General features: G+C 37.7%; 1 protein-coding gene across 5 annotated transcripts in view; it reads right to left on the bottom strand.

Moving 5' to 3' along the window:
• Positions 1–24,796, bottom strand: part of NOC3L (NOC3 like DNA replication regulator) — a 45,507-nt gene extending 20,711 nt beyond the window's left edge. For all 5 annotated transcript variants that reach the window (XM_060034445.1, XM_060034447.1, XM_060034449.1 and 2 more), the window contains exons 1-18: positions 24,678–24,796; positions 23,476–23,683; positions 21,898–22,030; positions 20,988–21,145; positions 20,351–20,404; positions 18,034–18,164; positions 14,931–15,092; positions 14,082–14,175; positions 11,721–11,896; positions 11,186–11,314; positions 7,197–7,328; positions 5,524–5,604; positions 5,091–5,191; positions 2,485–2,557; positions 2,335–2,398; positions 2,182–2,253; positions 1,637–1,818; positions 490–618 (exon numbers count right to left, since the gene is read on the bottom strand). In XM_060034445.1, the coding sequence (XP_059890428.1) occupies positions 490–618; positions 1,637–1,818; positions 2,182–2,253; positions 2,335–2,398; positions 2,485–2,557; positions 5,091–5,191; positions 5,524–5,604; positions 7,197–7,328; positions 11,186–11,314; positions 11,721–11,896; positions 14,082–14,175; positions 14,931–15,092; positions 18,034–18,164; positions 20,351–20,404; positions 20,988–21,145; positions 21,898–22,030; positions 23,476–23,683; positions 24,678–24,686 (2,088 nt within the window). In that variant the 5' untranslated portion in view covers positions 24,687–24,796. The remainder of the gene's footprint in view (positions 1–489; positions 619–1,636; positions 1,819–2,181; positions 2,254–2,334; positions 2,399–2,484; positions 2,558–5,090; positions 5,192–5,523; positions 5,605–7,196; positions 7,329–11,185; positions 11,315–11,720; positions 11,897–14,081; positions 14,176–14,930; positions 15,093–18,033; positions 18,165–20,350; positions 20,405–20,987; positions 21,146–21,897; positions 22,031–23,475; positions 23,684–24,677) is intronic.
• Between the last annotated feature and the right edge of the window lie 48 nt (positions 24,797–24,844).

The following is a 24,844-nucleotide window of genomic DNA, read 5'->3' as shown; positions in this document are numbered from 1 at the left end:
TGAAGTAGCTTAGTCTTGCTTTTACAGTATGAAAAGAAAAATCAAAAGGCAATTTCTCTTTCAGAGTGAAAAAAGTTAGTTTACAACAGGTTTCCTAAAACATATTTCCACTATAATGCTGCTGCTGTCCGCACTGTAGGATCACAACGTAGGTGAAACCCTCTTGAAACTGGTGGGCCGCAGGCCTCTGGAAGTCCCCCTGAATAAGACCCAATACAAATGTGCCTGATAACATATCTTCTATTCTGAATAGTGTCAGGGAGTGACTTCAAGAAATCTCACCCCACAATACTGAAATCAATTTCTGCTTCCTTAGAAAATGCATCTCAACATCTTAATAGTAAGAGCAAAGTGAAATGTACAGTATTTAGACAGGAATTCTATGAAAGGCAGTCCCAGAACAAAATATGTTAAGTTCTCTGGCAATTATAACTACTTGGGGGAAAAACTGCAAAAGCCCTCACAAAAAGGGGAGGGGGGGACTCTTACCCTCAGTGCATGCAATTCCCAAAGAGCAGTGTTCTGAGCATTGCAGTACTCAGGTTCATCCAGCTCAGGAAGGAAAACTCCACTACCCTGAGATTCATTGTCAAGCAACAGATCTGTTTTGGGGAAAGTCTGCAAAAATGTCACATAAAAAGAAGGATTAATTAAAGTAATATTATTAATATTAAGAACGTTATTGGATTCTGTACTTTTACATAATTTGATTTTACAGTTACATAAGAGCTATAAGCACATGCACTTTATACCTAGTTTTAATTTTTGCAATTTAAGTTTATTCCACAAGAGAACAAAAGAATATTAGCTTGCTTTGAAAAGAATTAATTTTATCTTGCAAAAGAAAACAGATATTCTTTCATTCAGCAACCCCACTTTTAGGAATCTTTCCTATAGAAATAATTACATCAGATACACTTATAAGAATATTCACTATAGCATCATTTATAATAGCAAAAAAGGAAATATCTTACATCCATCAAAAGAAAAATGTAAAGTGTAAAAGCCAGACTGCCTAAATTTAAATCCCATCTCTGCCACTTACTAGCAGTGTCATTTTAGACAAGTTTCTTAGTCTCTCTGGACCTCAGTTTTCCCCATCTATAAAATGGGAACAATAATAGTAGCTACTTCACAGAGTTGTTATGAAAACTGAGTTAATTTTTGTAAAGCATTGTAACAGTGGAATTCATACAGTAAGAACTATGTATTTGTTAAACCAATAATCATTAAAGAGACCAAGTAGCTGTATTTGTACTGACACAAAATGTGTTCATCACCATTAAGTGTTAAAAAAGAGTTGTAGAACAATACTGTATATCATAATCCCCTCTCCATTAAAAAAGAAAAAAGTTTTGTTGTTTGTGTGTGTTTAGTGTACACATTTATAAATGAATTTTTTTTAAGTTTTCTGGAAGGATACCCACCAAATCGTAAAAATGGAGAGTGTCAGTAGGGGTGGAGTGCTTTCCTTTTGTAATTTTATGTACTTCTTTTATCACCTTAACTTGTTACAAGTGTGAATTACTTTTATAATTAAAATAATAATGTAAATGGAGGAAAAAAATGTGCATCGAACAAAACACCATTGTTGCACTGTAAGAACTTAGCTCTATTCGTTTGCATCACTACTTACATGCATTAATATTCTGTTAGTTGCTAAAATGCCAATGCTTGAATTTGGAAGCACATGAAGAGCAAGGGTACAAAGGCGCTTGATGAAGGCAAGGGCCCGCTGCTGAGAAACCTGCTTTCTGCGCTTAGTCAGCATGACGTCAAGGCACTGGAGGACGATCTCAACACCTTCATTCGTAGCACCTAAAACAGCAGATATACCCTTTGGGGCTGTTCTCATTACTTTTTCATCATGCAACTTCACTGAACTTCGGAAAAATCCAAGAGGAGCCTGTCGCACCTGTCCCACATCATTTCCCTATGGAAACGATGAAGCAGTGCCAGACTGCTCACACAATAATGTGAGTTGCACTGCATCTCCAGTCAATTCCAAAAGTTCTCTCACTCCAAGTCTCACTTAAGGTTAAATACAGATGTGTAGCACTGGCAGGCCAGCATTTTATATACCTGCTCCTATTTCTCAATTTTCATTGACTATAATTCCAGTCACAAAATATTCTTAGAAGATAAAGATTTATTAAAGACACATTATCTAAACATACATACCTGCATGTAACTTGAACAGTGTTTTGTAAAGATGTGTATAGAATTTCATTGGATCAATATTCAGAACATCACCTTTGAAATGAGAACAAAAATTAGGTATGTTAAAGCCTCCAAAGGCAAAGAAAACAAAACTTAATCAAGAAAGTACCTTACCTTGCCCAGAAAGAACATGAAAAGCAGTCTGGACACAGTGAAGACTTTCTTGATAGCTTAGGTCCTTAAAACGAAGAGGAAAAAAAAAAGGATATTAAGAACAATTACAATTTATATCTTAAAAAGTAATTCATTAGTAGAGTTACTTACACCAGACTCAATGAGAGAATGTAGAACTACTAATAAATCATCAAAAAACTCCACATTTATAAGGTGAGCAAACCTAGAATCAAACAAAACTTAGTTAAAAGGTAACCTAAAAATAGACATAAAGCAGTTAAAAATTAAACCTGACTTTAAAACCATATTTTCAATATTACTTATTTCAAAATGTTAGCTATGATGGAGATGATGGTGATTATCGATACTTTTCATTAATTCAGACTGGCCTCTTTGGACAATTCATCCACGACTGGACACTATACTCAGCAGGAATATATGAGGCACTAAACAAACTAAATATATTTCAAAAATACTCCTACCCAGAGAAAGAAATTGCTAAGAGCAAACAAGTTCTCTGAGTCAAGTTGACCAGGTGTCCAACAATGTTCTAAGTCACAAAGGAGTCAGCAGTTACAGCTTCTAGGAAAATGGGGCAGGAAGAAGGAAAGGAGGAAAGATTTTGCTATTAATTAGAAAATGGACCCTATGAAAGCTTTAAAAAGAAAAGAAAAAATCTTGGAGCTAGTGTCTAGTTCAGGCTCAGCAATTAATTACCTATATAATCCTAGTTAAGAGCTGACTGCCCTGGCCTTCTATTTTGAAAAATAACTGAGATCATTCAATAGAGTTAAAGAGAAAGAATCATGTGAGCTACTAAATGTCAGAGGACTCTGTACACTATAAAATATCAGGCACCGAAGTAGTTAAAGTCAGGATATCTCTTCAATATTAGTGCAAGAGCCTTTGACACTGTAAATCTTAGAAGAAGGAAGGACCTCAGAGGTCATATATTCCCTGTGTATTGGTACAACCTTTTTGGGAAGTAATACGGCAATATTTATCGAAATTTAAAACGATCATACTCTTTGACCTAGCAATATGTGCACACAAGTACATTGAAGATATTTCCAGTGTAGCACTGGGGACTGACCAAATAAAGTATTAAATATCCATGACATGGAGTATTATGAACTTAAAAAGAAAAGTGGGTCTATATGTGCTAACATAGAAGGATACCCAGAATAACTGTTTATCCAAAAAAGAAAGGAAGTTACAGAACAGTATACATTTATGTGAAAGATTCAATTTCTATGAAGGAAGGCAGGTGGGCAGATTTACATACTGATGTAGGAAGGAAGGGAACTTGTGATCTTTTAATTCTTAATTGCATTATTTGAATTTTTTAAATGAGCATGTATTATTGAAAATTTGTTTAAATAAACAAATTGGTCATTAGAACTTCCCTGGTGGCGCAGTGGTTGAGAATCCACCTGCCAGGGCTTCCCTGGTGGTGCAGTGGTTGAGAATCCGCCTGCCAATGCAGGGGACACAGGTTTGATCCCTGGTCCAGGAAGATCCCACATGCCAAGAAGCAACTAAGCCCATGTGCCACAACTACTGAGCCTGCGCTCTAGAGCCCGTGAGCCACAACTACTGAGCCCATGTGCCACAACAACTGAAGCCACGTGCCTAGAGCCCATGCTCTGCAACAAGAGAAGCCACCACAATGAGAAGGCCGCACACCACAACAAAGAGTAGTTCCCACTCGCCACAACTATAGAAAGCTCATGCGCAGCAATGAAGACCCAACACACAAAAACAAAAAAGAAATTGATCATTGAAAAAAACAAACAACAGGTCCTACCTAAGGTAAGAATAATCCCTTCTCTTTGAGCCTCTGACCAACCTCTCTTTCAATGACAAGGACCACACTACCTTATAAGGCAAAGCATCTCATCACCAAATAGCTACAGTCATTAGAAAGTAATTTCTTCTACAGTGAACCAAATTTGCCTTTTCTCTATCTTCCAGACATTAGTCCTATTTCTAAAGCTGTGCTGTCCAACGCAGCCGCTGGCCATTAGGGATTTGAAATGTGGCTAGTCCAAACTGAGATGATGTGCTATAATGTAAAACATATATGACTTCTAGAAGATACAGTATGAGAAAAGCCATGCCAAACACCTCACTAATGTTTAATCTCATTGTTCTGACATTAATGTATGTCAAAATAATATTTTAGATAAAATGAGTTCAACAAAATATATTTAAGTTAATTTCATGTTTCTTTTTCCTTTCCAATGTGGTTAACAGAAAATTTTAAATTTCATATGTAGTTCACACTATGTTTCTATTGGATAGCACTGTTCTACAGGACAATACCTCAAATAATTGTAGAAAACTATCCTGACAACCATTATTCTGGCTCACATCCCCCAGTAGGTTCATTAGTGTTGACAGAATACAAGAAGACCTATCTTAAGAGGAACAGATTATGCAAGACTAAAAACTGACTACAGAACAGAAGGAAAGCAGAACTGAGGGACGAACCCTAGGGACAGCGAGAACTAAGTAATAAGTAGGAGGAAAGAGTTAGCGAAGGAGATTTTTAAAATAAAAGGTTTGAGATGAGAAAACCAAAAAAGTGCAGTGTTATGAACAGTTCCAAGGAAAAGCTGGTGACAAATAAAAAAGGAATGAGAACTAAGAAGGACACCAGGTCATCATTAGTGAACCCTGTTTAAAATTCATGGTTACCTCGGTCTTATTGATTTAGAAAGAATCTAAAAGGCTTCAACCTACACAGCCCTTACTTGGCAAGACCTTCCAGAACTGCTGGCAGGAGAGGTGACCTCTGGGCCTTCTTCAATATTCTAAAGTAGGTCACAAACACAATATTCAGAGTCTCCGTGTGCTGCAGAACAGACAAAATGACTTCAGTATAACCTAGTATACTTTCTCCCGAGTTACCACAACTACAGCTTTCAAAACCCAACCTTTTCTGTGCTTTCCCATCACTCCCCACTATTCAATCTTAAGAGCTTCAACAAAGCAGAATGAAGATACACATCCTGTGATTTCCTAAAACTAGCATCATCGATCACATTTATCATTTCTTATACATCATGTATCTAAGCCTCATGAAATAAACCAAAGTCATACAACCACAAGTTGAAGCAATCAATCTCTAGTTGAAATCATTTAACAAAACATTTTAAAAGCATGAGAAAACGTGAAACTGCCTACCAGTTTAAGTTTTTTCTCAGTACTCTCCGAAGCTTCTGCCTCCCGAAGCTCTCTCTCTAGTTTCTCTTCTGCTTTCTTCCACTGAAAATAGATTTTAAAAAAAGAGTATACCACTGAATGAAAAAGCTACCTTCAGAGAGGCATTATGCCAATATTATGAAACACACACAATAATACCACAGACTGTCTACAAATATAAGCAAAAATAGAAAAATGGATAAGAAGCATCCATAACCCAAATTTATGGCAGTGGCTGCCTCCTTGGAGGACGGGAGAAGGATGGGACTGGAGAAGGGACAGAGGGACTCCAACTCTACCACCAATGGTTTCTTTCTTTTCAAGAAAGAAACTGAAGTATATTAATATTTGCTCAATCAGAATGGTAAATACATGGGCTATTATACTACTCTCTGTAGTTTTCTGTAATTTAAATTTTTTCAAAAAAAGAAAGAAAGGAAGGAAGGACATGCTGAGCCCAGAAATAATTCTTATTGTTTAATCATCTATAATGTGGAAACCAGTCATCAACAATGCTTCCCAAACTCATTTACATACAATGCATAAAATCAGATACTATACATACAGAAATTCAACGGAAAACCAACTTTTTTCCACTCCCTTATGCTGTTAGAGCAGCAAACAATGGTTGCTAAGCTGCGTGAGACACTGGGGACTGACTGAGGAATGGCGTTTCCTTCCCTCACATGAAGCTGTTGAAGAGCTGCTTATTGGGCCTTTGCTTCCCCACTAGCCACATACATGCTGTTCCTAACAGGCACATCCAACGTATATGAGGATGGTATGGTATAAATAATTTAAATATTTACCTTCATTTGTTAACAATCATTAAGTCTATTTTGATATTCCTGGCTTATTTTCAAAATTTATTAGACACATTCAAAGATGGATCTCCCTGGAAATTATTTTTTCCTTTGTTTTTATAACCCATTTGATAACCCTAATAAACTGTTTAGAAGTGTTTTGAGAAGTGATCATAATAATGGTGGTGGTGGTAACTAATGTGTATAAAGTGTGCCCAGCACTGCACACTCTAAGTGCTTTTCCTATGTCATCATATTTAAACTACACAATCACCCTGCAAGGTAGGTGCTATTTTTAGCTCCGTTTCTCAGAATATTAAAAAAATGTTTCCAAAGTCTCATAGTAAATAAACAAAAGCCTGGAATTTCAACCTAGTTTTCAAATACAAACCAACAGAGAAAGTAGATTCTACTAAAACCTACTTTGTTGCCAACTTCACATGAATGCATCCTTTCTGTTAAGGAAGGAATCTGTGTTATCACAATGAATCTAAGCCAGCATGGGGACTTCCCTGGTGGTCCAGTGGTTAAGACTCCGTGCTTCCAACACAAGGAGCACAGGTTAGATGCCTGGTTGGGGAACTAAGAGCCCACATGCCGAGTGGTGCGGTGTGGCCAAAAAAAAAAAAAAGCCAGCACGGCAAGAAAACCTTTTCATCTACTGCTCTCTTTGCTAATGAACTATCTGTTTAAGTTGATTTAATAAAACATTTCTTTGCAATAACTGGAGAAAATAAAATTCTCTAAATATCAGATTTAAAAATATTTATATCTTAACTATGATTTTTACCTGTGCCTATATTATGATTTTAATCTAAAATCAATTAAAACAACAAAGGAAATCAATCAAACCTTTCTCTGCATTCTTGATAGAGTTTTTCTCTTTTCCTTGAAAGTCATGAACTTTTTTTGTTTATTAATATCCTCTGTATCTTTTTTCACTTCTACTTCTTTGATCCTTAGGCACAAGAATGTTTTTAACATCTAGTATTGAAGAAAACACAAATACCAGCTTAATATTTATATTGCCCTCAAATACTTTAAACAGAATAAGCATTCAACAGTGTTCTTCCTTCATGCCAAAAAAACCCAAAATACAAAAAACTTTGAAACATCTTTTATCACATTTTACACAAAGTTCTATTATCTTTTTGTTAAACGTATTCAGTAAATTTTGTCTATGAAAGGACACTAGTATTTGGCTAAATACACATAATACTACTTTGCAGTGGAATAAGAACAAGGAAGAGAGAACACTACCTGGCACTGGTAGATAGGATTACAAAGAGTAGACAGGTCAGGAAAAGGTTTGGACCAGTATGGGAGAAGACGATGTTTATTAGACATTTCTAAACCAGCTTTAAATTCCCAAACCAGATTCAGTTTTGCAGTTAACAGTTCTAATCTTTTTTTCCCAACAAAAAAAAATGAAGACTAGTGTTATTAAGACAACTTACTTTTCTTCAGGCCAGTGGGTCCCCAACTTTAGCAAACATCACAATCACCTGGAGGGCTTGTTAAAGCACAAAAAGCTAGACCCCATCCCCAGAGCTTCTGATTCAGCGGGTCTGCAGCGGGGCCCCAGAATTTGTATTTCTAATCCAGCTGATGCTGGTCCAGGGACCACATGTACTATTGCCTTAAGCCATTCAAAAAAGTTCAGAAACTAATTTAGAAACTGATGTACTGTGTGCTACAGCAACCATCCAAACACAAAGACAAAAGGGGTTTAAAATCCTATGTTTTCTGGGGAAGAAACCACTCTACTGACCTGCAGTCACAGCAGCATTCTTGGAGAAAAAAAGAACTACAGGTTTGTATTCTTCTGAGGTTCCAATATGTACATTTGGAAGAAAGCTGAGAACTTCATTTAAAGCATTTAATGAAAACAAGGAAGAACTAAAAGCATAAACACTGAACCTGAAGTCACTCTAGGTCTCAGAAAGATGTGAGTATTTTGTAGGTATTCTATGTGCTCATAAAATATCACCCACAAATGAAAAATAACTCCAAATCAAAGAATGCGGCACATGGTCAACTAATCTTTGGTAAGGGAATCAAGAATACACAATAGGGAAAGAATAGTCTCTTCAATAAATGGTGTTAGGAAAATTGGATATCCACATACAGAAGAATGAAACTGGACCCTTATCTTACCAGTCACAAACATTAATTCAAAATGGATTAAAGACTTAAATGTAAGACCTGACACCATAAAACTCCTAGAAGAGAAAACATAGAGACAAAGCTCCTTGACATTGGTCTGAGCATTAATTTTCTAGATATGACACCAAAAGCAAAAACAAACAAGTGAGACTACAGTAAACTGAAAACCTTCCATACGCAAAGGAAACCATCGACAGGATGCAAAGGCAACCTATGGAATGGCAGAAAATATCTGCAAATCATGTATGTGATAAGGGGTAATATCCAAAATACTAAAGAACTCTAACAACTCACAGCAAAAAACAACCTGATTTGAAAAAGAACAAGGGCTCTAAAAACACATTTTTTCCAAAGAAGACAAACAACAAATGACCAACAGGTAAATGAAAAGATGCTCAACAGCACTAATCATCATGGACATGCAAACCATAACCACAGTGAGATACCACCTCACACCTATCAGAATGGCTATTATGAAAAAGACAAGAAATAACAAGTGTTAGTGAGGCTGTGAAGAAAAGGGAACCCTTGTACACTCTTGGTGGGAATGTAAATTGACACAGCCATTATGGAACAGTATGGAGGCTCCTCAAAAAATTAAAGATACAATTATCATATGGTCCAGCAATCCCCCTTCTGGGTATATATCCAAAGGAAATGAAATCAGTATCTCAAAGAGATATCTGCACACCCATGTTCACTGCAGCACTGTTCACAAAAGCCAAGATATGGAACCAATCTACGTGCCCGCCGGAATAAAGCAAATGTGGGATATACATACAACGGAATGTTATTCAGCCTTAAAAAGAGGGTCCTGTCATCTCTGATAACATGGATGAACCTGCAGGACATCATGCTAAGTGAAATGAGCCAGACACAGAAAGATCAATACTGTATGATCTCAAAAAGTCACACCCACAGAACCAGAGAGTAGAGCGGTGCTTGCCAGGGAATGGAGGAAATGAGGAAATCCTGGTCAAAGGATACAAACTTTCAGTTATAAGGTGAATAAGTTCTGGGTAATAATACTGTATCATAGACCTGAAATTTGCTAAGAGAGTAGATCTTAAGTATTCTCACCACACAAAAAAGGTAACTATGAGAGGTGATGGATGTGTTAATTAACTTGATTGCAGTAATCATTTCACAGTGTATACATAGATTAAATCATCACATTGTACACCTTAAAAAAATCACATTACTATACAAAGTATATATATATACCAAGCAAATAAATAAATACCAAGAAAGTAAAGAAAGCAGTTTATATTCTAGCATCATTAAAATGAAAGTGTTTCCCTATGGCCAATTTCATGTTCAAGCCTTATTCCCTGATTACTCTAAAATTCTGAATAATACTTAAGCCCAATATTTGTAATGTTAGCGGTTCAACTAAAGTTATCAGCTATAAGGGATGAAAAGAATTTGACGGCAAAGGAAGAAGACTTCAAAATTAGGAAATAAAACAGTAAAAAAAAAAAAAAATCAGCTTAACAATCAAAACTATATGACTAAAAATTAATGAAAATATCTAAGACCCAAATGAAGAAAACTATAAAACTTCACTTAAGAACATAAAAGAAAATGGCAAGATACTTGATATTCTTGAATATAAAAAAATCAATTCTGTAAAATAAGTAATTAAAATGCAAAATTTCTATAAAGCAAAAAGACAACACAAAATTAAAGGACAGAGCAACAAATAAATATTTGCAACTTATATAACAGAGACTTAATATCCTTACTATGTAACTTAAGCTCAACAAACACACAGAGCTTTTGTTTCTTTTGTTCACTACTTTATCCCCAGGACCTAGAACAGTGCCCAGTACATGGCTCATATTTATTCAAATATATGCACATTTTAAAAATTATTACATGTCTTTAAGAAAGTCAAATACCTGAGGAGAAAAACTGGCAAACAATACAAACAGGCAAAAAATTCAAATGACTAATAAATGTATGAAAGGAAGTAAAACCTCACTAATAAAAATGTGTAAACAAAATAATATACATTAATTTATGTAATTTTTTACCTATCGGACTAACAAAGATTAAAGAGTAAAAATATTCAACACTGGGTAGGTTGTGGGGAAATGACACTCCTATCACTAGCGGGAACACAAGTGATCAAATGTTTTTGGAGGACAATTTGGCATTAGCTCTCAAATATTTAAATGTGTATACTGTTGGATCCAGTATCCACACTTTAGAAATTTAACTCACAGAATACTCACACAAGTGTGAAAAAACAATGTGGCCCAAACATTCTTTTCCATGCTGACTGTAACAGCAAAAATCTAGAAACAACTCAGCCATCCATCAAGTAGTGACTATATATTATTCACATAATGGAATACTACAGCAAACTTGTTAAAAAGAATGGGATAGATAGGCCTATACATTAGTCCACAATACATTAAATGAAAACAGCTCCAGAATAGTTTCCAAAGTATAAACCCATTTTTTTAATTTTAAAATACAAAGTATGTCTCTATCTGCATACAAAAACATCTAGAAGGATACACGCCGAACTGTTATGACTGGTTACTTCTGGGGAGCACTTTCACTTTATACTTTACACATCTATAAAAAATAAATTCCTCATAACAACTGAAAATTAACTTCGTAATTTAAAAGCAAACACAATATAAAGTGAGAAAAAAAAGGCTTACCTCTGGCCTAACTTCATAATTTCTGCCTTTCACAAAACCAGAAATCACTTTAATTACACCGAGTGATGCTTGGCCTAATTTATCTTGTTTAAAGAGTTTCTTTACTGCTTCACAACACATTTCAGATACCTGAAAAATAAAATGTTACACTAAACCAGTGTTTCTCAGCCTCAGCAGTACTGACATTTGGGGCCAGATAATCCGTTGTTGTGGGGCCCTGTCCTGTGCATTGGAGGATGCTTAGAAGCCTCCCTGACCTTTATCCACCAGAAGCCAGCAGCAACAATCCTCTATCACCATAGTCATGACAATCAAAATGTGTGCAGACACAGCCTGAAGAGGAGGGCAAAACCACCTCCTATTCAGAACCACTTCACCAAGCTTACATTCAAACAATTTTCTCGAAGAGACAGTATTTAACAAAGGACCCAATTTTTGCGAAAAATAATAGCGCCAAAAGAATTTTGGGAGGAAAAAAAATAATCGCATCGTCTATGATTTTCTGTTAAGGACAACAGCAACAAAAGCAACCCACCAATTTTGACATGTCATTCATGAGAGGGACAATCAGTACAATGATGTTGTTGTGAAAGTTGAAATGAGGCAGGGCCACCAGCAGCTCACACAGGCTCTTCACAGCCACCTCTGCCAGTCCCTTGTAGGCCTTTAAGGAAACCACGTTACTTTTCTTCAGCTTCCTTTGCTTCCAGTCTAATCAAGAGATAACTGTAGTTACTTTATTCATTGGCTAAAATTTCAATTAGTTTGTTTTACAGTAATAAGCAGTAATATGAAAAATCAACATACCATGTGACTTCTTAAGTATGAGCTGGCTACACTCAGACACAAGTACAGATGTTACCGTTAAATTTGCCTACCATGATCCTTCTCTACACTTAGACACAAGTACAGATGTTACCGTTAAATTTGCCTACCATCATCCTTGTCTACACTTAGACACAAGTACAGATGTTACCATTAAAATCTGCCTACCATCATCCACCCTCTGACTAACCACAATTACAAGAATCTTGGCTTTCCATAAGCATCATTTCCCCTGGCTTCTTGCTGATGCTCACTGTGGTATCTTTACCCAGGAGGTCCAAAAAAGTTTAATTTCTCCTTCAAAATAATTAATGATTCACAGTACCTCTTTTCTAGAAACTTCTACATACATATTCTGTTACTGTAACACAGTATCTTGAATGTGAGGATATGAAAATACGCTGATTTTTTTTCTAGAGTAGGTTCAAGACCTCCTCCTACATCATACACAACCAGAGATGTGAAAGACAATATAGAAGACAGTGCCTTGGCTTCATTTTATTTTATTTTATTATTTATTTTGGGTTTTTTGGCTGTGCCACGCAGCATGCGGGATCTTAGTTCCCCAACCAGGGATAGAACCCATGTCCCCTGCAGTGGAAGCATGCAGTCCTAACCACTGGACAGCCAGGGAATTCCCTAGTGCCTGTTTTAAACTTGCTTCTCATATATGTGATTTTTCCTCAGACTGTATTCACCGTAAGTAAGAATGATACCTTCTATTTACTTAAAACTGACTTCATAATGGATGGGTGAATGGATACACAAAATGTAGTGTACACATACAATGGGATATTATTCAGCCTTAAAAAGGGAAGATAATATTGACACATGCTACAGCAACGATGAATCTTGAAGACATTCTAATAGACAGACAGGTAGATCAAGTAGGTAAATAAATAAATACTAGTATGTAGGTTCCAGTCGGGATGCCAGAGCACAGAAGCAATGCCCATGCCACCCATCCCACCTCCATGTCATTACTGGGCCGACAGATTAAGTAGCTCTGCTGCAGCTGAGCTAGCAGCTGGGTGATCCTTAGACCCAGCACTGAGTAAAGGAGCCCAAGTGAGTCAGGTGAAAGCACCTCGCCTTGGCAATGAAATCTCTTCCCCATTCATGCCTGAATGCCTCCCATGTCCTTCCTCTTCTGAACGAAGAGAAAGAGAACAGGGTTTGACAGAAGAGTTTATCATCCCGATAATGTTAAGCCCATTTTCAAGGCACTCACTACAACCAGTTCACATTATCTTTCTCCCCTGACTACCCCCTTCAAATAAAAACCAGTAGAATATATGTGTCAGTGCTAAACTCTCTCGCTTTGTCCCAGCCTACCCTTCCCCCTCCCCTTGTCCTCAAGTCCACTGTCTATGTCTGTGTCTTTATTCCTGTCCTGCCCTTAAGTTCATCTACCAAATGCAAAATAGATAGCTAGTGGGAAGCAGCTGCATGGCACAGGGAGATCAGCTCGGTCCTTTGCAACCATCTAGAGGGGTGGGATTAAGGAGGGTGGGAGGGAGACACAAGAGGGAGGGGATATGGGGGTATATGTATGCATAAAGATGATTCACTTTATTATATAGCAGAAACTAACACAACACTGTAAAGCAATTATACTCCAATAAAGATGTAGAAAAAAAACCCTCAAAAAAAACCAGCAGAATAAATTCCAGCCATTCATGAATTCAAGAAACATACAACTACTTACTAGGTAAAGAACTGCAGCAACAATAATACTAATACTGATAGCTGATAAAGCACAGTGCCTAGTATAGGCACTATAATTCTACTTTATATCTATAAATTAATTCACCACTCACAACAATCCTATGAGGTAAAGTACTATCCTTATTCCCATTTTATAGACAGGAAAAACTGAGGCACAGAGAGATTAAGTCCTTTGCCCACCACATAGGTGGTGAACCAGAATTTGAACCCAGGAAGTCTGACTCTATAGACTCTGCTCCTGACCATACGCTACATGACTCTAAACACACAGGACAGAATATAGAATTCACATTCCTGATCAAAGCTAAGTGTGTTACATACTTTTAAGATATTTTTAATATACCTTTAACTATTTGCTCCAGATTTTCCAAGTAAAATTTATATTGGCTAACCAGGCCTTCTTCAAATTCTCTTAACTTCTGGGTTTCTTTGCGGATCTAAAAAGACCGAAAAAGATTATTTCCTTAAATCAAAATACTGAAATCCATTTTTAAATTACCACAAAATATGAGTGTCCCCACTATTTCTCCCATCTCTAGCTATGCAAAATTTTCAGCTTATTTTGTGTAGTAATTATATCCAGCATTACTATTTACAATAGCCAGGACATGGAAGCAACCTAGGTGTCCATCAACAGATGAATGGATAAAGATGTGGCACACATATACAATGGAATATTACTCAGCCATAAAAAGAAACGAAATTGAGTTATTTGTAGTGAGGTGGATGGACCCAGAGTCTGTCATACAGAGTGAAGTAAATCAGAAAGAGAAAAACAAATACCGTATGCTAACACAAATATATGGAATCTAAAAAAAAAAGGTTCTGATGAACCTAGGGGCAGGACAGGAATAAAGACGCAGATGTAGAGAATGGACTTGAGGACACAGGGAGGGGGAAGGGTAAGCTGGGATGAAGTGAGAGAGTAGCATTGACATATACACACTACCAAATGTAAAATAGATAGGTAGTGGGAAGCAGCTGCATAGTACAGGGAGGTCAGCTCAGTGCTTTGTGACCACCTAGAGGGGTGGGATAGGGAGGGTGGGAGGAAGACACAAAAGGGAGGAGATATAGGGATATATGTATGCATATAGCTGATTCATTCTGTTATACAGCAGAAACTAACACAACATTGTAAAGCAATTATACTCCAATAAAGATGTTAAAAAAAAATTATATCCAGCATTACCTTGGTAGATTTTTCTGCCTCTGTTAGGGGTCGTATTTTATAAGAAGGAGTAATGTCTTTAAATAACTCCATCAGAGAAACTATCACCAGCTTTCGAACAGTAACAGCCACGTCAGGATCCTGTTCCATCAGCATGGAACGTAATTCTTTCAATTTTTTAATCTGTTAAATAAATACCTTATATGGCTAGAGAAATGGCAAGACAATTATAAACAAAAGACAACAGCCTCACATCTGGCACAATAAGTGGAATTCACACAATGGCTCACAGTCTAGTACAGCCACACACAACTACAGACACTGCTCACATTTACAAAAGATATATCACTAAAGCTATAAGTTCATCATATTTTTGTTAAATAAGCAGTTAGAAAAAATATAATTTAAAAAGTATAAATTTATTAATCTATTTATTTTTTAGAAATTCTTTTTTTATTAGGTTTTCTATTTATGATGCTTTTTTTTTTTTTTTTTTTTGCGATACGCAGGCCTCTCACTGTTGTGGCCTCTCCCGTTGTGGAGGCTCCGGACGCGCAGGCTCAGCGGCCATGGCTCACAGGTCTAGCCGCTCCGTGGCATGTGGGATCCTCCTGGACCGGGGCACAAACCCGCGCCCCCTGCATCGGCAGGCGGACTCTCAACCACTGCACCACCAGGGAAGCCCGATGCTACTTTTTTTAATTGAAGTATAGTTGATTTACAATGTTTCAAGTGTACAGCAAAGTGATTCAGTTTTATATATATATAAAAACATATATTCTTTTTCAGATTCTTTTTCATTATAGGTTATTACAAGATACTGACACAGTTCCCTGTGCTATACAGGTCCTTGTTGTTTATCTACTTTATATACCGTAATCTATACCTGTTAATTCCAAATTCCTAATTTATCTCTCCCCTGCCCCTTTCCCCTTTGGTAACCGTAAGTTTGTTTTCTATGACTGAGTCTACTTCTATTTTTAAAATAAGGTCATTTGTATCATTTTTTTAGATTCCACACATAAGTGATATCATATATTTGTCTTTCTCTGTCTGACTTACTTCACTTAGTCTGATAATCTCTAGGTCCATCCATGTTGCTGCAAATGGCACTGGGTTTTCCTAAAACATGTGTGTCCTATATTTCCCTAAAAACACTTTTTGAAATATATTAAAATGTTACATACATCAATCAAGTATATTATTCACCTATACATGAACTAATCAGGAATTAAAAATAATGTATCCACATTTAGTTTCAACAAGATCATAGAAAGATCATTTGTATTATGTGATGAAGAAGTGAAAAGCTGATTTCAACAAATGTGCTTGACTGGATGAACTACCACTGCCTGCTGGAGTGCTCTGCTATCTTCAAAATACGCTGGTTGGTCAAAAATGTTTGCCATATAGTGGTGAGAGGACAAATACGCCACCACCTATTTGCAACCCTAACTTGTATGAAATGAGCATGAGGATCCAGAGTTAGAAGACCTGGGTTCCAATCTAGTAGCTATTAAAATATGAAACGACTTGAATTTGTAAGCCTTAATTTTTCAACTGTAAAATGAGATCAATAGCTCTTGTCTCTATGGCTTTATACTGATTATATGAGATCATACTGGTGAGAAATATTCCAAATTCCCCTCCCCAGTTCTGCTCCAGACCTTTCCCCTCACTTTATTAGAAAAGGACAAGTACTACAGCAAAGCATACCCATATGAATTTTTTTTCTATAAATGTAAATAATCTATTTTATCATTCAATAAACAAATACTCATCACAGTAGGATGCTGGGGACACCAAGCTAAAAAGAATAGTACCCCTTAAATGACTTCATGTATATTTTATCATTTAATCCTCACAACAGTTTTAAAATAGGTACCATCTGGATTTCCCTGGCAGTCCAGTGGTTAAGACTCCACACTTGCACTGCAGGGGCACAGGTTCGATCCCTGGTTGGGGAACTAAGATCCCACATGCTGCGTAGCGCAGCCAAAAAACAAAAAAGTACCATCCTCTTTTTAGAGATGAAGAAAATGAGCTTGGGTAAAACAACTTTCCCAAAGTCTAACAGATAGTACTTAAAAGAGCCAAGGGGCTTCCCTGGTGGCGCAGTGGTTGAGAGTCTGCCTGCCGATGCAGGGGACACAGGTTCGTGCCCCAGTCTGGGAAGATCCCACATGCCGCGGAGCAGCTAGGCCTGTGAGCCATGGCTGCTGAGCCTGCAGGTCCAGAGCCTGTGCTCCACAACAGGAGAGGCCACAACAGTGAGAGGCCCGCGTACCGCCAAAAAAAAAGAGCCAAGACTGAACCTCAGGTTTCTTGAGCCCACATGTTATAACTATCACCACCTTTACCCCCATGCCCATGGCTCACTGATAATTCATTATAACTCTTCAGTCTACTTTATTTAAAACAGATAGACTTTTTCTGGACTTCCCTGGTGGCGCAGTGGTTATGAATCCGCCTGCCAATGCAGGGGACACGGGTTCAAGCCCTGGTCTGGGAAGATCCCACGTGCCACGGAGCTACTGAGCCCACGTACCACAACTACTGAAGCCCGCACGTGTAGAGCCCGTGCTCCACAAGAGAAGCCACCGTAATGAGAAGCCTGCACACCGCAATGAAGAGTAGTCCCCACTCGCTGCAGCTAGAGAAAGCCCATGCACAGCAACGAAGACCCAATGCAGCCAAAAATAAATAAGTAAATAAATTTAAAGAAAAAAATTTTTCCACTTACAATTATTCCTGAACTAATCTCACTGGCTTTTGTGTACCACCTTCCTTAATAACTCTGCAGATCAGTCAAGCAACTTGCAAGTTGGTTCCTCCTCCCTAGTACTGTTAATTTTTACACTTAACCACTTTTAGAGTTACAACATTAAGTCCAATATCTTCATTTAGAGATGAAGAAAGTAAGACTCAGAATGTTTAAGTAACTCTTCTAAGACTACAGATTTGGAGTAGGCTAAGGTCCTGTGTACTCTTATTCTAACTCAGCTACTACATTTTGTTAATGCTCTTCCTTTCTGTGTGTGCATATAGCTAACAAAAGAATATTAAAAGATTAGACTGATACACCATATAATATGAAGAGCCTAAGGAAATTAATTATACTTACATTACTTTCTGGATCTGATAATATGGCAGATGCCAAGGCTGCGATACGCATTTTCTTCTCCTGTAGTTTCTTCTTCCTCTCAATTAAATGTTCTTCTAACGTCAGCTCTTTAATGGGTTCTTCAATGATCTCTGAAACAGATTAGGTTTCCCCTCTTAAACATGTCTTTATTTACAAGTATCCAAGAACCTTAATTAATAAAATAATTTTCTTGTAGTAACAAATAATCGGGACTTCCCTGGTGGTGCTGCGGTTAAGAACCCGCCTGCCAATGCCGGGGACACGGGTTCGAGCCCTGATCTGGGAAGATCCCACGTGCTGCAGAGCAATAAGTCCATGCACCACAACTACTGAGCCTGTGCTCTAGAGCCCACGAGCCACAACTACTGAGCCCACGTGATGCAACTACTGAGCCCGCGTGCCTAGAGCCTGTGCTCCGCAACAAGACAAGCCACCACAATAAGCCCATGCACCACAACGAAGAGTAGGTCCCACTCCATGCAACTAGAGAAAGCCCGTGCACAGCAACGAAGACCCAACACAGCCAAAAATAATAAATAAAATAAATAAATTTATAAAAAACAAATAATCATGATAGCTAACTTTTATCAAGCACTTGCCATGGGCCAAGATTACTACATATCACCCTCTCCACAATCACATGAGGCAAGTACTATCATTAACCCAATTCTGTAGATACACTGAGGCAAAGAGAAAGTAACTTGCCTAAGCTCATATCCCTGGCAGAAATGGGATTCAAACCCAGGCAGTCTGACTTAAGAGTTCACATTTTTAACTACTGTGCTAATAAACCCACAATAATTCATACTAATTAAGGGAAAGAGCAATCTCATTTAGTTTTTTTAAAAGTACATGCTCCTTTGTTTTCAACTCTATAGTCCTTTGAGCTACACAAAAATACATCCACCTTAAGAAATTCACAGGGAATTAGAGTTAATAAACACACAAGCATAATCTGTAATGAGCTGATGAAGGATGCCTAAAAACAGTTAACAGTTGTCCTGTAATCTCATTTACACTAATATGGTTTGCTAAGAGAAAGTAAAATTTAACCAGCTTGTTCTATCACAAATTCCAAACCAATATAGTTTCAAACAATAAAATACGTTCAGGGCTTCCCTGGTGGCGCAGTGGTTAAGAATCTGCCTGCCAATGCAAAGAACATGGGTTCGAGGCCTGGTCCAGGAAGATCCCACATGCTGCGGAGCAACTAAGTCTGTGTGCCACAACTACTGAGCCTGTGCTCTAGAGCCTGAGAGCCACAACTACTGAAGCCCGCATGCCTAGAGCCCGTGCTCCGCAACAAGAGAAACCACCGCAGTGAGAAGCCGGTGCACCGCAATGAGGAGTAGCCCCCGCTCGCCGCAACTAGAGAAAGCCCACATGCAGCAATGAAGACCCAACGCAGCCAAAAATATATAAATTAAATAAATAAATTTATTTTAAAAAATAAATAAAATACATTCTTTCAGTTTAACTTTGATTAGAACTGTTCTAGCTCTTAGAACCCACATTTAGTTATGTAAAGCAGACATACATAAAGTATAATTGGTCTAAGAAAGAACCAAAATAATTTTGTACCACAGAATCGTTTTTACAATTTAAGCTAAAAAGTGAACAGTTATTTGTAGGTAGGTCCTTCTTTACAATTAAAAAGAATTCAAAACAGTAACAATTTATAAGATTCTTCATGCATACCTAGACATCACAAACATAACTGAATAAAATTTTCCATAATAAAAGCAACAAAAAATCAAATTACAGGGCTTCCCTGGTGGTGCAGTGGTTGAGAATCCACCTGCCAATGCAGGGGACACGTGTTCGAGCCCTGGTCTGGGAAGATCCCACATGCTGCGGAGCAACTAAGGCCGTGCACCACAGCTACTGAGTCTGCACTCTAGAGCCCATGAGCCACAACTACTGAGCCCACATGCCACAACTACTGAAGCCTGTGCGCCTAGAGCCCATGCTCCACAATGAGAAGCCACTGTAATGAGAAGCCCACGCACCACAACGAAGAGTAGCCCCCACTCGCCACAACTAGAGAAAACCCGTGTGCAGCAACAAAGACCCAACACAGCCAAAATTAAATAAAAAGTAATTTTTTTTTTTTTAAAAAGACTCAAGTTACACAAAGTAAGACTTTCAAAATGTGGGAAAATGTTCGAAATGAGCTTGAAATGACCAGTACTCCAAAATGCACATTCCAGATTTTATGTAAAATTAATTCACTATTAAGTAAAAAAATGTAATTCTCAATTAACAATTTAGTAACTAGAAAGATGCATCCCATTACCTTCTTCAGGTTCCATCTCTTCTTGATCCTCTTCATCTTGGTTACTGTCAATAACTATATGGAAAATATGCATATTAAAAGTGTGATAATATACATAAGTGGTAAAACCACAAGGAAAACCAGGGACGTGATTACCATAAAACTCAGGAAAATAGTTACTTTTGTCAAGAGGGAGCAATTAGTGATTTAGGGGAGTATAGGGAAGTTTCTGGGTGCTGGCAGTACTTCCTTCTTGCCCAGATGGTAGTTTTATGGGTATGCTTTTGGTGATAAACCACCTACCTTCACATCTTTGATTTCTAGACTTTTGTGTGCGTTTTATTTCACAAAAAATACATGTAAGGAAAAAAAGGCTAAAAAAGGATGACTAATATGCTCTAATTTTAGAAACAACAGAATGAAATACTCTGAAAAGAATCACCTTAACCTTGTGGCTTCAGCTGTACTCATAGTACAATGGGCACCTGAGATAACCATCTGTATTTCCAGCCAAAATCATCAAGTTTGCTCTATGACTAACTGTAGCTATCCCCTTTTGTAAATATGGGTAAAAGTTAAAATAAATATTGAATGAAAAAATTTTGAACGTGATTATTAGTAAGGAACTAAAATTTTAACTAATACATGGGCTGATCACCTGGTTTCTCTCTCGTCTGTGGGATTATACCACTTTTATCTTTAATAGGAAGTAAGTGAATCAGTTCCTTCTCTGGTGCAGTTTGCAGAGTTCTTGGTATTTTTTCATATTTATCTATAACATGCTCATGCTTCCGCTTCCTGGCGTGAACAGGCTCACTACAAGAAAAAAAAATTTAGTTTTAATATATTTAAAAAAGAACCTAGAGACCTATCATTTTAAAAGCACAGAAAAATAAACCACTAACCAAACCTTTAATAGGCATATAGATATTAGCATCTAGACCAGGCATTTGTACAGTAAATGAATAAATGAATTGTATGGCCAACCATAAAGACCCAAACTATGGCTACACTTAGTTTTCCCTTTAGAGGCAAAACAAGGTGAAAGTTACAGCAGATTTTTCTTTGAAGAATATTCCACAGAGCCAAGGGTGACATCATGCTATTTTACTTTCCCCAAAACTGTCACAACATAGCATGGACTTTTGACTTAGAAGTATCTAAGTTTAAATTTCAGATCCACTACTTGTGACAATGGGAAAGCATTAGTTTCCTCTCTGTAAAAGGGAATAATATGTACTTAATAGGGTAACAAGGACTGAGGCATGTGTAACATGGCCATAAAGAACTCAGGACTGCTCTGCCTCAAACAAAGAACAGCATACTTCACCCATTCACTCCACTTCACTATTCAAACTCAAAAGAAATAAAGATATACACTAAATAAAATCAGCTTGTTTTATTTATGAACTAACCTTATTTAGGAAATAGACTGAATAGGGTTTACTCTTTGTAAACACTGTGTTCAGAGATGAGCAGCATCTTGCACTAACCACCTAAGTAAAATTCAGAACCAAGTTTTTAGCACTGAAAGGATGTGAATGACTATAATCTAAATGAAGTATTACCTAGAAGAAAGATCTCTCGTTAGAAAAGACGCTCTTTGCCCTAAATCCTTCATTAACTGTAAGTCATCTTCATCCATCATATCTAAAGGAAGGGCTTCCTCCTCTTCTTCCTCTTCCCTCTCAATCCTTTTACCTGTTCCAACAACAACAAGAAATCAGAAACAAGTATTAGAAATGTAGAACGCTGCATTTTTGTGTCTATGATAGGAAAAGCATGTGCTTTACTAACACCTTAGCCCAGTGTTTCTAAACGGGAGCACTACTGATACGCTGGGCAGGACAATTCTTTGTTGTACTTGGGTGTCCTGGGCTAGGCAAAATGCCAGCATCTCTGACCCCTGAAATCTAAATGCCAGGAGCATTCTTAGGTCACTGTAACAACCAAAAAATAAGTGTGTCCACACATTCTGCAATGTCCTTCAGAGCATTTGAGATCACCCAGTTCTTAAATGCTGGGTTCCTTAAAATTCTGTTCTAGGTTCTCTTATTTTCATGCTACACAGTCTCCATGGTGATTTTACCCAAGCCTAAGGCTTTGATTACCATCTACATGTTGATAATTCCAAAAACTATTCTCTCTAACCCAGATCTTTCACTTGAACATTATACTCTTATATCCAACTGCCTGAGAGACTTCATTTAGATGCTCAACATATAAGAATGAAGAAATCTTTTGCTTCTATTTTTAAAATGTAATTACTAACACATCATGCTTTTTAAATTCTTCTGAAATTTACATAGATCTTTAAAAACATCTAACTCAACCAATGCATTTTTGTTTTTTAAATAGATGAAGTACCTGGAGATTAAGTGACGGACTAAGGCCACACTGCTAGTAAGCAACAAAATTAAGAGAAAAGTTCAAGTTTCCTGACTTCCAGTCCCATGACCTTTTATACATCACAATAACGTGTTGCCAAGGGATCAAACTAAATAGGTCAGGATAAGAGAATGAGATGGGCATGGGAAGAATGAATAGTCAGATATAGCCAAATATGAATTCCCTGAAAGTATGAGTAACCCTGTAGAAAAACTGGTCTGACTCAAAATGGTCATATTCCTTACCTGTTTTTTGAGTACTTGGGAATTTTTGAACAGGTTTACAAAAGAATAACCCTGACAATTACAGCTTAATTTCACTCCAAGTTTCCAAGTGAAAAGAAAGCCAGAAGTTTAGAAAACTAAGTGAAACTTAGCAATACTGTGAAGAATGCACCAGAGAAAAGCAATGTTCTTACCTTAGCTAACTGCCAGTGAACGGAAAAGTGGCAGCACTGGCATGCCCAACAATTATTTACATTTGCTACTCTGAGTCTGTTTTCCCAAGTATGTATTGTATCTTCAGATCTGCTTTCTAGACAAACTGAAAGGCGAGTCTAGCTCTTTCTCACTGTGAATATTGTACTGAAATGTTTTCTCATACTAATTGTGATAAAGCATATAGGACTACGATCCTTACCTACTCGTAGGAAGACCTGAGAACAAGAAGAGTGATTACTAGAAAGCAAAGTTATTCCATGAAGAACATTTTAAAACAAATCAATGGAAACTGGAACACATGAATGTTTTCACAATTACCTGGTCGTTTTTCCTTTGGGTCCTCCAATGGAATAGGTTTCTTAGACACAGCATCTTTTACAGCTTGTCTTAGTTTCCTCTGTTCTTTTCGGTACTTCTTGAGAGTGCTTTGTTGTTTAAATTGTTTGTTTTTTAGCTTGTTTTCAAGTTTGACTTTACTAGTTTTTAGCAACTTCCGAAAGCTTGGGACTTGTTTTTTATTTCTTCTCTAGAAAACAACAACAGAAGAAGCACTGCATATCCAGAAATTTAAATTATTTTTAAAATCAGGTTAAAGAGAATTGATTATAAAATTTCATTAGACCAATTCCACAATTTTAATGTCTCACAGCCATGGGTCTTGGATATAAAAGCTAAAACCACACTATGGCATTAATCCTACAGAATGGCACTAGATCATCAGTTATTCAACAGGAGGGTCTTCCTGTGACCAGAATCCACAGATGCTCAAAGGAGTCTAAGACTCCAAAAAAGGTGAAGAACCACTAAGCTAGTGGTAAACGGTTATTCAAGGCTAGCTTAACGCCTGTAGTTTGGCATAATAAGAGCAAAATGCTGGCTGTATTTCACAATAACTGACGTTTACATATCGCTTTACTTGTTTACAAAGTGCTCTAACATATTACCGCCAAAAGCCTAGTCAAGTAGCAACAGCTGTTATCCTCATATTACTGGGGAAACAACGGCTTAAAGAGTTTATGTGATTTGTCAAAGACCCTTAAACTAAGGAAAGCAAAACTGAATTCGGGTATGTGGATTACAACTCTCTTGCTGGTGACCTCTCACTCAGAAATTACTCGCTTTTTTATCTCCTACCCTTTAGGGAGAAAAAAACGGACTTATTTCAGGTCCCACAACTCATAAGCTCATTGAAGGCAGGACCCTGCTTCTCATCTGTGAAATAACGGGTTCAGAAGATGGTCTTGTAGAACCCTTCAAATCTGACATCCTATGTATGAACTCAAGACTCCGTGCTAGTCTCACTGCGGTCCCTTGAAGCCAAGCGCGCACACCGGGCGATGAAAAAGGAGCCAGGTCTAAGGGCGGGGACGCTGACAGCACTTAGAGCCAGGAGGGACCCCCTAATCTAGGCCACAGCCCCCCATACAAGGGCGAGAACCGCCGAAAGGCTGCACCAGGGAGCGACTCTGTGAGCCAAAGGGGCCATAAACCGCGGGGACCGGGCTTCTAAGGACACTTACCGCCTTCATCCTTTAATCTGCAGGGGAACCCAGGCCCGACCAATTCACCAGGGGCAGGGGTAATCCGGGAATTCCGAAGAAGAAACACACGTGCGAAACCAGCGTCACTGCTCTAGCCGGAAGGGGCTCCTAGCCACTTCCCACCCTCCGCCGCCGGAAATGGGGGC

This window comes from Delphinus delphis, chromosome 16, assembly GCF_949987515.2.
Source record: "Delphinus delphis chromosome 16, mDelDel1.2, whole genome shotgun sequence".
Lineage (NCBI taxonomy): Eukaryota > Metazoa > Chordata > Mammalia > Artiodactyla > Delphinidae > Delphinus > Delphinus delphis.
Note: the sequence above shows the minus strand (reverse complement) of the source record. Positions and strands in the feature narration are given on the sequence as shown.